This window comes from Artemia sp. Qi Xiang Cuo, chromosome 5 (assembly GCF_049724085.1).
Source record: "Artemia sp. Qi Xiang Cuo chromosome 5, ASM4972408v1, whole genome shotgun sequence".
Lineage (NCBI taxonomy): Eukaryota > Metazoa > Arthropoda > Branchiopoda > Anostraca > Artemiidae > Artemia > Artemia sp. Qi Xiang Cuo.
Genome location: NC_142798.1, coordinates 23,390,205 through 23,403,564, shown reverse-complemented (window position 1 = coordinate 23,403,564; position 13,360 = coordinate 23,390,205). Strand labels below are relative to the sequence as shown.

The 13,360-nt window shown below is 35.0% G+C and overlaps 1 protein-coding gene across 1 annotated transcript in view; it reads left to right on the top strand.

Annotated features, from left to right (window-relative positions):
- Window positions 1-1,070: 1,070 nt before the first annotated feature.
- LOC148951958 (long-chain-fatty-acid--CoA ligase 1) overlaps window positions 1,071-13,360 on the top strand; it is a 215,285-nt gene continuing 202,995 nt past the window's right edge. Inside the window, exon 1 of the mRNA XM_089089443.1 lies at window positions 1,071-1,181. Coding sequence (XP_088945569.1) covers window positions 1,133-1,181 — 49 coding nt within the window. The 5' untranslated portion in view covers window positions 1,071-1,132. The remainder of the gene's footprint in view (window positions 1,182-13,360) is intronic.

Sequence of the window (13,360 nt, the reverse complement as noted above, 5' to 3'; positions counted from 1 at the left end):
AAAAAACAAAACTGATTTAAAAATATTCAGGTATTTATCTAGTTTGAATTAAAAAATTGATATTATTGCTCACACACAACAAATATTTTACAGTTCGCATAATAAAGTTAGCGATTCTATATGGATCTAATTATAGCAAACATTATAATATCGCATTTACTTTTACGCCATATATGGTTACAACCTATTACAGTCATCAATCTTGTACATGAAAATACAGTTTTTCGTAATAAAATTGATTCTACTTCACAAATTATTTTTGTAAATTAGAAGAGGTTTTAAATAAACCAATTTCCTTTAAAATGAGCCATCAAAAGCCCCCTATGATGTTCCAGTGCCCCGCTACCTGTGGAGGAAAAATAGGAATAAAGATACATTCGATGCAGAATATCCTGGTTGCAGCCACTTTTCTTGATTTTCAAGTCAATATATGTTGTTCAAGCCAAGGAACGGTAAGTTTCCTATATTGGGATTTCGGACAAGGCGGTTTCAATAGTGTACTTCGTATTATGATCTGACTCTATTTTTAGGAGTTATGGGTCATTATATATTTTAGTATTGGACATGATCCTCTCGTACTAGTTTGCTAGCTACCACTGCAACCCAGATCTCTTACTAGGTTCCTAGCTAGATGCTAGTTTCCTTTAGCATCTATCTTGCGTGTGTACCAGCTAATTGACAAGTACCACAATTTTCGTTTGTGCAATTTTGTACAACGTCTGTCCATACAAGCAAGGGCAATTTCTGTCTGTTTTGAGTTTTACGATCCCTCTTTACTTGCCTTTGTTAATACTTGCTTTTTCTAACATAATCAAAATATACGTCTAATGCATGTAATATTTTGTAAAATTCTCCAATACGACCTTGTTAAAACCATTAAAGATACTGTATGCAACCATATCTTCTCACCAAGTCATTAGTATTCATAGTAAGTTCATTATAAGCAGTATAGAGAACCGGTCCAGCTTACGTTTTTTAGGTCTCCAATTAATATGCAATTGGTAGAATGGCATAGGTCCAAAGCTTAGATTATGTCGGAGACGTATTATCAGCTGATATTTGGATACTCGGTTTGATCCTCATAGGACAGGTGTACTTTAAACTTACTGAAAAATTTTAGAGAAAACTAGAAATGCTTCGTTCTGAAAACATAACGTCTTCTGGAATTAAAAGGATTAAAGGTGGGTTTAGTTTTGTTATTACCGAATTTCATAGTGACATAGATTACTTAGCCTATCACCTATCCCTTTTGAATTTAATTATTTACACGACTCCAATGGAATCTAGCTTAGTTGAATAGCCAGTTCCAGGCTTCCAAGTAAGTCAGTTCTTATTAACTCCCCTTTCCCCTCACCATTTTTGATAGTTGCATTACTTGACATGATTTAATTTGACTAAATAAACTAGTCGCGTAGCTAAGGGGGCACACTTATCCGTGGGTGTAGTATTTGTTAGGATGCAATTTAGATGTGTGTTTTTTTATCCTCAGGGTATTCTTTAAGAGGACAGTGGGCAGAAACAGACACTGCCCCCGGTTGCTCAAAAATTTGTAAAAGTTAAATATTTAATTTGTCTATTTTAGTTTTATAATATTATATTACAGAGTATATTTAATATTAATTATTATCACTTATTATAATTTAATATTACATCTTATTATTATATATGAATATATTATATTATATAATATTATATAATATATAGTTGTCTATTTGTCTTTTTTAAATTAATTATTTGATTTTGTCAAATTTGTTGAAAAGTATAATTGTTTTTATCACAGTATCTCGAGAATGGAAGATTATTTGTTCGGATTTATTTTAAGCTTCAAAGATTTTCTCTTTAATTTTTTTTAGAATTCAATCAATAAATAAAGCGCTTGATGTTGCAACTGGCCACATTTGTTGCTCCCTAAAATGCTTTCAGTTAAGAACTAGTTAACTTGTCAACGTCAGATGTGTGGAACGTGAGGGGAGGGGATAACCCCTTTCATGCAAGGACAATTTTTTGTCATAAACTTTAACTCTTTACTTCCATTTAAAAATACTTGTCTTTTTTTTTAATTTTACTTTAAGAAGAAAATATGCAGTTTTTTTTCGTTCCCGTCGAGTGTTGAATTTCCTGGTCGATGGAGGGGGATCGGTTGGGTCACTAGAACGAATATGGGTACTAATTTCCCACTTTTGGAGCATTAAATGCCATGATAAGCAGTCAAGGGCCTGATTTCAGCATTATAACGATAATATTTGGTTTTATTGTAGTTTGATCTTAGCATGGGCATGTTAAGGACTTGGAGTGAATATAGTTGTGATCAATACAGATATTGACAAAAATTGTTTTCTAATTCTGTAAATTCGCTATGAATTCAATGAGTAGGCAAAGACATACAATGTTATCTAATAAGCTAAGATAATAATATAGTCGAAACCTAATGTATATTTGTTTAAATGTAGAACAAGCAACAATATTATTTGAATGTGACCACAAACGTTCTTTTTCGCTTGTGGAATTTTGTGTTTAAAGCTTCTGAAAGAGGACATTACCTTTCGGTATTTAACTAAAATAAATATAAGAAATGATAATGAAAAATGATACTTTAGGTGTAGCAATACAGAATCCGTGCAAAAATTTCACTTGGAATAATTGCCTTCAAAGATATCAAAAGCAAAAACAAAATATTTTTTACCAGATTGCAGAATGGCAGAACCTGCCATTCTAGCGGCCTGCTGGCGAAAGGCCTGCTAGTGCTCATTACTGCAGAGTGCAGACCTATTTTAAATAAAATCCTAGAAAATCGAGGAGGGAGGATGGATTCTCCCAAAGCTCCATCCAAGGATCGAAGACTGTGAGACAAAACGGTACTTTTCCATTATATGGGCACTTCGGCTACAGACAGTCGAATGAATGCAGTGATGGAGACTCGTAAAGCGGGTAATTGTTATCTAAATTGATCGAAGAGCGTGGTTTCTCATTGAATTTACAATACTTAAACTGTCGTTTTTTGGGCTTTGGGTGGAGAAAAAGGTACCTAGGTTAGGTTAGGTTACGTATTTAATATATGAAATGCTTTACCCCCCACCCCCCTAATGTGCAAATATATATCCAAAATTTGTTTATAAACTATTATATATACATCCTATTTTATTTTATTTCATTAGCATTAACTAAAGCCGACTTTTTAGAAGTGGCCATGTAATGGGAAAGTACCGAAAAAACTATAAAAACATAAGAAATATGCACCAGAGCCCAAAAATTTACCTTTAAACCACCACCCCACCCTTCTATCTAGGTCGCTTCTGAAAATGTGGCTCTGTGTACCTCTGAAGGAAAATTGTATCTCCACTTTAGGTTACGAAATCTTCTTCTCTGCAATTCAATAAGTTATTCCTGATGTGTATGGGATTTCAGGTCTTTGTAACTATTAATAGTACTTCTTGGGCAACGACTGCGCAATCTACTACGCTGAAGACTTTTGTTATTATTTCACCATAAATAGGAACCGTGATTGAATGCACAGATTTTTTTTCAATTTTATTGAAATCTAATTCGAAAATGTGGGGGTTCATGAGTGTGAGGGGTAATGAGGTACGCTGATGACTCTGAGGCAACAGGGTTGGATACACGGATGGAGGCTTAGAGGCATAAAAGCAGTGTTGTGGAAGTAATTAATTACAAGTATTTAAATACATATTTAATTACTTTTCAAAGTATTTAAATACGTATTTAAATACAAATAAGATCAAGTGATTTAAATACGTTTTTAATTATTTATTTTCTGTATTTAAATACTAATTAACTTTTTCAGATATTAATAAATACTTTTGTCTATAAAACATATTTTTCTAGAGTATTCACTGTTTTTTAGAACAGCATTTTGTATAATTAGCTTTTTAAGATGTTGATTTAGAAGAAGACCCATACGAGAACTGTATTGGAGACATGGACGCCCATATGGAGGGGGGCTCCAGCCCCCTTGGCTGAATGATGCTGCCTTATATTTTAGATTTTTGTTTTGAGATTTCTATTATACAGCAATGAAAGTGCCGATTAGACAAGGTAAGCCCCCCTCCCCTAAAATTCAGCTTATGGGCGCCCATGACTGAAGGCAAGCTATACTTGTAGAGTAGGTATATATAAAAACAATAAAGTTCAGTAGCTAACGGAAAATTTTTGATTGGTCGTCATTGTTAGTATTCAGGCTTTTGAAGTAAGGAAAGAATTTAAAGTGTTTCAACTGAGCAGGACTGAGTACTGAGTGTACTAAAATTAAACTAAAACGTATATTATCGGTGTCGTAAATAGTATTGGAAGATAATTTGATTAAACGATACATCGATATATAGATATTTTTAATTTCGATATTCGATAATCGATATATCCATTTTGATATTTCTTATATTTTTTTTTTGCTCAGATTAACTCTGGGGTTTGGTAAACAATAACAAAGCAATTCAATGACAAAAATAGTATTCTGCCCAATTTTTTCCAAATTTTGAATAAAATACAGAAAAACTTCTATTACATGAACAAATATTAACTCCCTGATTTGGAGTTCCTCGGGCTCAGGATAAACATAAATAAGCTACTGGCTATTTTTTGCTATTCAAATCAGCAACATATCAATATTTTCCACAGAGAATTGGTTCAGCCTTTCAGTGATTAAATAAATAAGAAAATTGTTTTTTTTTGCAACTGAAAGTAAGTAGTAATTGTCTCAGCAACACATAAACTTAAAATGAAAACAACGTTTCTGTATATGAGGGGTATAAGCCCCCCTCAATACTTTGCTCTTCACGCCAAAGTTTATTTTTGTATTTTAATAATATCCTTGCTATAATCAGACGGCACTTGTGTTTCAGGAGTTGTTTTTAAATAATTAGGACAAAAAGTAAAAATTAGCATAAAGAGTGAGGTATTGAGAGGGAGATTTGCCCTCATATACGGGATAATTTCTGTTCGTTTTAAGCTTTAATATTGCTCCTTAGTTTTAGTTGAAAAATTAGTTTTTCTATTTGGTTTCTGATCGTTTTCAAATGATTCCAGAAAATCTGCCTTTTCTGTCCATGGAAAATCCCCTCCAAGTAAATTCCTCCTTGCAAAGTCCCTCTCGTGTGAGATCCCCCGTCCCCCATGACAATTACATCCCTGCTGAAAATTCACCCAAAGAACTTCTTGCGGACAATTACGCCTGGAAAATTATTCTTAGCCTACTTTCGTATGAAAAAGACTTCTTTTTCTTCTAATTTCTAACCGTTTCTCCAAATTTTCCGGAAATTTTCCTTCCGTGTAAAATTTTTCTTGGGTTTTTCCGCTCCCGATGTCTCAATTTAAAGCTTTTCCTCGTGAAATTCCCCCATGGAGAATCTCTCCCACCAAAAATCTCTCCCCTCCCCCTGTAAAAATCCCCAAGACAATTGCAACTCCTTTGAAAATTTTCCCTGGGCAGTTTTCCCGGAATATCTCCACATGTAAAACCAAATTTGCAAAGAGAAAGTAAAACAAAAAAACAAATAAATTGGATAAGAATGCTGGTAAATTCCCCCGTTTATAGTTTCCCTTTGAAAGTTCTTCTTCGGAAACTTCCCTCCCCATGGAAAATCCTCCCCTTGTAGAATCCCCCCACGGGAAATCCCTCACGTTAAATTCTCTCTCCCCAAAAAAATGTCTGTTTGCTTCCCAATAACAAAAACTATAAGTAAATACTAGACAAATTTCAGAACTTACAACCCTTTCTACACGGATTTGCAGGGTCGTGTCATACCCAAAGGCATGATACTTGACCTTTCAACTATGCTGATCAAAATGGCTATCTCAAAATTTTTATGGATAACTTTGGTAAAAAAGTAGCATGGGAGGGAGGGGGAATCCAGTTGCCCTCAAATCGGTTTGGTCACGAAATGGGGAACTAGAACTGTAATTTTCGTTCGAGCGAGCCCTCTCCCAATTACATATGACTATTAGTTCGATAAGATCATCCTGGCAAAAAAAAAAAATCATAAAACAGAACAAATAAACACGCATCCGTGATCTTTCTTCTGGCAAAACTTACAAAATTTCACATATTTTCAGATGGTAGCTAGAAACCCTTACAGCGTGGTTCTCTGATATGCCAAATCTGTGATTTGTATTAAGATGAATTGACTTTTTAAGGGGGTTCCCATCCTTTCTCAAAAATCATACACATTTTCTCAGGTTCGTAGCTTTTAATGGGTACATAAAACTTGATGAATTTTAAATATCTGAAATCGGCATAAAAATCCAATTCAGTTGATATATCTATTGTTTTAAAAATTCCGTGTTTTATTGTTTCGGACTTTCGGTTGCTATTTGACCAAGTTGTTCCTTACTTACATTATGTTACCGCGAACTACTTGATTAGCTAATTGGAATACACTCTCAGAAAGGACATTAGTGGCGGGCATGGACAATAATTTTATGGCAACTTTGTATGGGTATTTCTGAGACCCATATTGCAAGACTTCCACGACTTGAGTGGATCAGTTTTTCTTGGAACTAAAGACTCCCTACTGAAAATCTAGAGAGCCGTGACAGATGCAGCTGCTGACGAAGCTTGTATTACATTGACTACTGGAATTTCATCATCTGACCCCCATAAACTGGCTTGATTCTTGATTATCTACTTGTATCTACTGATGCAGATTCCAGTAAGGCCCAATCCATGTATCTTGCTATTTTACTCTCAACTTGGTGAAGATCGTCAGGGGTAATATACAATTTCTAGAAGTGCAGATTGAAGTATGTGGCAATCTTGAAGAGTGTGACCTGAACAAGGCCTATAAGCTTAGAAGGTATTTTATCTAGCCAAGCCTTTTGGAAGTTTTCAGCAACAATTGAGAGCCCACCCTCACTAAACGTAGTTTGAGAACGGGCTATGCCATTTATGGATACAGTTGTGCATGCTGTGTATCTTTATATATGAGTAAGTATATTGGAGATTAATCTTCTTCTCGGGCATTTTCGAAACAATTTTCTATGTTGGAGCCTTTCTGCTGGACGTTCACTGGTAAATACCAGAAAAGGCGTAAATAATATAGTTTTTGATATAAATATTTACGTTTCCATATTCGATATCGATATTTGTGTGATATATCGATATTGAAATCTGATATCGCCCAACACCAGTCGTAAAAAGTACAAGGCACTAAAAATAGGTGGAATATATGTGGAGAAGCCGTTCTTGAGAAGTTATTAAAATCTTAGTGTATTCTTCGAGCTTTTACTTCTAATCAGGCAAATAACACCATGAGGTTAAAACAGAGACTCATGTGGAGATGAGACTGGCGATAAGCCTAAAAATGGTCAACTTCATGACATCTGATAGCAAATAGACTTGTAAATGTCTACTTGCCAATTTTTTCACCCCTGGCTGTGGCTCTTTTCATAAGAAGTTTTTTTTATCTCCTATGGCTCAAAGGTTAATTTAGCAATTTTAAACTTGTTCCTTCAACCTTAAAAACAGGGTTTGAGAAGAAAAATAGCTTTCAATTCAGTAAGAATGAGTTGTGGGTCTTTTGGATGCAGTATGCAACAGAATCACTTTAGAAGACTCAGACTAAAGCATGGATGCGCAAACTGTAAAGCAATTCAGGATAAATTTTTAATTGTTGCAGTTCATGTAAGCCTGAAGAAGAGGTTTTTGGACATCTAATTCCCTAACATTAGACTTTTTTGCCTTGTTTTGTAACAGAAAAATTGAAATGTTTGACAAATGGGGAATAAAAAAAATTCCTTTTTTTCACATCAGTTTTATTTCTGTCTAGATATATTGAACAAAATACAAGACATTGTTACTAAACTTTGCCCCTATTATATTTCGCTCTGTTGAGGTTGTTTCTTTTGTTTTATTTTTTACTTTTTGGTTTTTATTTTCGTTTCCTAGTGATTAAACGATGACCTTAGCCGAGGGTCAGCTGCAGTCACTTGTCAAAGATTCAAAGCCACGCATGATTATTCTTTTGCTGATCATCTTAACAATATTCACAAAACATGTCGTCTCCTGTACACAAAAATTTGGAAACTGACAGACAATTGCTGTAATTTTTGTGAAAGCTTCCAGGGAATTTGTGCATCTAGTCAGCCCCACTGACACTGAGCCTGACAGAAATGCTGCTAATGGAGATTCTAAAGGTTAAAATGACACCTCCGTAATCGTTTCAGTTGGAAATTTGCTTGACTTGAAGACATAAAAGTGAGATGAAACAGAAGAATCTGGAAGTGAATGCTACTTATCCCTTCACTTGCGTTGTGCAAGCCACACGCTGACTCTCGTTGCTAATAAAGATAGTGAAGCAGCCATGCTGCTTCACTATGCCGTGTAGATAAAACTGCACCATACTTAAATTAGAAGTGGCAAGCACTGTGACGCGGTAGAGCTCAAAGGCCTCTGATAAACTCCAAGATTTAATGTCAAAACAGCTAATTGTTCCCAACACAACTCGGTGGAATTCTTGATATGGCGAAAAGCTGCGAAAAGAATTGTCAAAGTGTGGGACCAGTTTGGGCAGGTTTACACCAAACTAAACCCACTGAAGTTGAAAACGATTGACCTTGAGTTTCTCAAGGACTATGCCAAGGTAACCTAGCCTGTCACCAGGACACTTGACATATTACAAGGGGACAAAAACTGTTTTCTGGGAACACTGTTGCCCACGTTGATTGCACTAAATTAGAAAATGATTTATGTGAAACAAAAAGGCTCTATCAAGCACAACACAAGCTCTTGTGAAATCGACCTTGGATGGTTTAGAGACAGTTTAAACATGATTTTAGAATGTATCTAAGTGAATCTAGTTTCAAGGAGCTAGTACTAGCTAGGGGAAGCCACCCTGGTTTAAATGGAAGATGGATACTGGGAGATATCTATGACCGAGTCATTGATGTGATTTGTGACAAAATTAATTTTTTTTTGCTAGCCAAAGCTGATTATCAGTAGACTGATTGTTTTGCCGAGCCCAGCAAAAGTAATGTTGATCGATATTGATGAATTTTTTACTTTCGACAGTGATGGTGTTGGGACGAGCACAGAATCTTACTTTAGCTGTAACATGTAAATTCAGCTATTGGGGCTCATGTATGATAAAAACTATTCTACTGAGTCCTTCACAGAACATCCAGACGTTGCAAGAGTTTTCGAAAAGTTCAATTTTGCCATACCACTGCCTGCTCCAGTAGAACGTTTTTTTCTGTTTGGGGTTCAAATTTCACTGCAAAGCATAGTCAGCATGGAGAAAAGAGATATGAGAGACTGTTGTTGTTCAAAGCAAACTCCCAACTTTAATAGTGAATTTCTTAAGAATTTTGACCATAAACTGGACGCTTTGAGAAAAAAGTGTTTTGTAGCTAGAGTGTTTTGTATTATAAATATCCTAATTTTCTTCTAATTTTTACTCAAAGATTTCCATTATGATAATAATATTTTATTTCAGAGGAATTAAGCTATATACAAAATTAAGGAAAAAATCTTAATATTTAGTTGTCACAGCAATCCCTCTTTTCAAACACTTATTTAAAAAAAAGTGAAATTGATAGCTTTCTTCTTAAATCTTCATTGTTTGGTTGTTTTGTTTATTTCTTTTCTTTTCTTACTCTGTAATTGGATAGCGTACGAGCTACTACTTTATTAAACTATAAATAGCTACAAATGATGCTAACAGGGATCCGGCTAGAGACATGGTTAAAATGGTCATCACTCAAGAATTTGAAAGAAAAAAAGACTAATCAAAACTGAACATTTTGCGCTGCCTAATACATCAACTCACCCTAGTCTTGCCACAAACTTTCGCGCGAAAGTTGGCGTTTAGTCTAGATACTAGTGGCTGCATAAGTGAAGGTGAATGAACAGCTTAAGAGCGAGTGTTCAACGCTGCGATGTTCTTGCAAAAAGTATGGATTAAAATGTGCTTGGGCTTGTGGCAATTGTAAAGGAACAAGCTGTTCTAACTGCAAAACAGGTGGTGCCGGAAACCTTGAAGACGATGGTAGTGAAGAAGAAGACTAAATTTTTGAATAGCTTTGCCACTATCCAAGGAATCTCTGTGTTACTTTCATTTTTATCTGTATTATGTAATTGATCTCTGTGTTGCATTATATCTGAGTTTATTGATCTCTTTTTTGGAACTAGTGTTTTGTCTCAGCTAAGGGAAGGTCTTTGACAGCATGTTTTTCTGTTGTTGCCAAATATGTGTTTCAACTTCCCCTTCTCCTTCTCCTCATTCTTACTCACTTTCACAAAACTGAGGTTCCAGTCATACTGGATTATACCTGGACCCAGTCTTGGTTGTTGTCAAGGCGCGAGGCTGGAAATGTTTTGCCATAGCCAAGTTTAATATACACCTGCTGGCTGAACCTCTCTCCCAACCTCACTCTCTCAAAGCTTTAAGCCGCAAATAATTCTTTTGACTTTAAACATTTAGTTTCATGTTCATCAGCAAAAAAAAACGTAGAAATGACGTATCTAATCACATTTACTGGTGTTTACTCAATCAACATTTTTTGACTCAACCTCAATTTCAACCTCAAAAAACTGAAACTTGTGCAAGAGCTAGAGTGGCAAACTTTTTGGATTCGGAATCAGCACATATTTTTGGGTAGGATAGTGAAAGAATCATTTGTATAGCAATTCGTTCTAGGTTGACTCCTTTTTTTCCCAATTTTCACAGACTATAAGGTGAGTTTAAGCAGCGTGCATTATCGTCTCGTTTTCCCTGTGAAAGCTGTAGTACGTTTTCTCATATTATTTCGACAATATTCCCAATATTTTCAACTTTTGAGCATTGGAACCACGTAATCATTCAAAGCAAACATCTTCAGAAACTTTAAATATTTACCTATTACCAGAAATAATAAAATCTACGGTCGAAGAGGAAAAAAAAAAGGTCGAAGTCGAAAAAAAGACGTAGTGCCTTCCGCATTGCGTGTTTCGCCATCAAGATGGAATAGTCCTCAATTAATGGAAAATGTGAAAACCAGTTCTCCTTAGTTTTTCTCGCAAGCATAAAAGATAACCGAGTGTTGGTTTGAAAAAAAAAACAACTAAAAATTGGCTCTTCTTTCAAAAAGTGTTCTTTTTCAATCAGAAGTCTCTAGGTGTCACCCAAGGTAAAAAAAAAATTAAAAAACTATAAAAATCTCTTTTTGGCAACCATGAAAAGTAGGCTTCGCACTCCAATTTAAATCCTGGTAATAACATAACATAACTCCTGGTATTGCCTCCCCAATCCCAGCGACAATTTCCAAGTGGCACTCTTGTCTATCAGAGATGATAAACGGTTTCATTTCTCAACACTTAATCTAGATTTTCTAAACGAAACTACATTATGTGTATTTTTCCTGGTAAAAGCACAGGGGTGAATACAGATTCAATGTTTGGATGGGTTTGGGTATCAACGTAACGTGCGCTCCTCAGTTCACTTTTTTACCTCTCCATCGCTGTAATTAATATAGTTTTTGACGTTCTTAGGGGTAGCGTGCCACTAAAATGACCCCTGGATCCGCTCGTGTAAAAGCATGAAGTGATGTTGAAAGAATCGAAAATAAAATTTTACCTTAAATTATAGCGCCATCTGCAATACTTCTATTGAAATATTAGGTGGCATCAGAAATGGTCGAAACAGGATTTGCTTGTATTCCATATATTATCATTTGCCTGTTCTAAATAGCCAATATGGTTCACCGCAGTAGTGTTGACTTATTAAAGGGCGATGTGTGTCCCGTATATTATTATGTATTTTCTTTGTTCAGCCCTGACGGTTATCTTTCTCCCTTTAATTCACTTTTCCAAAAAGAAAAGAAAAAAAATTCATTAAGACTGAGAAATATTTATTGAATTTATCTCGTTCCATCGCTTTTTAAAACACGTTGATAGACACGAGGGATGAAAATGAAAAATTTTCTGCTTTTCGAAAGGTGTATTTGGGTAGGTTCACATTTTTTTTGTTTTTTTGGGCTATAGTGATATCTTTTATGCCTTTTGGTTTTTATTTTTAAAGTAATAAAGTGCATTAATTCCCGGAGTATCAAAAAAGCGCCAATTTAGTTGTCAATGAATGTTGCACACAATTTACTAGAAGCCACTTGGGGATGGGGAAATGATTCAACTTAGGGGTAAGTCAACAGGATTTAGGGTGATATATCATTCCCGTCTAAGGGTGAGATAAATGAGATTTTCAAAAAATGATTTTTTTTTATAGAAACTCCACTATACAAAACCAAAAACTTAGGTAAATACAAGAGACAATTAAATTCATTACAGCCCCTGAGACAAGACTGAGAGACTAGTTTACAGACACCTGACTGTTACGAACATGTCGATTTCGAACAGCTTGTAGTAACGAACCGTAAGCAAAGAGCAACTTGTGCCAATAGTAGCCGCAATTCTAAAAAACTAGAATTTTGAAAATAAGGTGTAAATGAAAACGATCTCTCTTTTATAGTGGTTCCGAATATATAAATTAATGAAGTTCAAAATTACGCATAAAATACTACTAGCATAAACAAACGTTGTGTAATACGAGAAAAAGAAGGAAACTATCCCCAAAATGGAGGCAGTAATAGTAAAATTACGCCATCAAAACCGAAGTGTCGCAGGACTTTTTGTGTCGCAGGTTTCTTTCTGAAACCTGACAGGACATTTCTGAAACAGGTTTTTATTATATTTAATAGCTGGGAACAATGAATAAGAGAAAATAATGCTTTACGTATATTTTTCTTCATACTCAATAGCCATTTTAATTAATTATTTGGTAATACTCTATGATAAGGGCGGTAGTAGATTTTAATCTCTATTTAATACACCTTAAAGTGCCAAAGTTACCCTCCTGATCATTTCCCCAATCCTCCAAACTAGAAATTTAATAAGTTGATAGGACATCAACAGCTTTGTAATCTCTTCAATAAATTTGTTAATTTTATTTCGTGAAATGTGCCAACGTAAGTGGTTAAAAATTTGCAACAATTTGCACAATTTTTTTTTACACATAGATTCGACTGCAGTATTCGTGGAGGCTTCTTGGCCTGTGTGAGTTTCAATTTCTTCGAAAGAGGTTCAAATGCTCTAAGTCGAATCTGCTATGTTCTTATTCTAATAATTATGTCTTGAGTCTGAATTGCACTTAAGTGACAAAACTGTCCAGGGGCGTTAATCTGGGTCGGATATGTGTCCCCTAGAATTTTTGCCTCTCCTCCCGCTAGATTTAGAAAAATACCCTTTGTATATTTTCATTGATAATGTCATTTTTTGGTATTTTCATCGAAAAGTGACAAATTTCCCCTCCCCTTCCCAGTAGATTTTTATGAATTAATGCTATTGGAACTGTTATCACGTGAAACTGATTAGGCTGTGGGA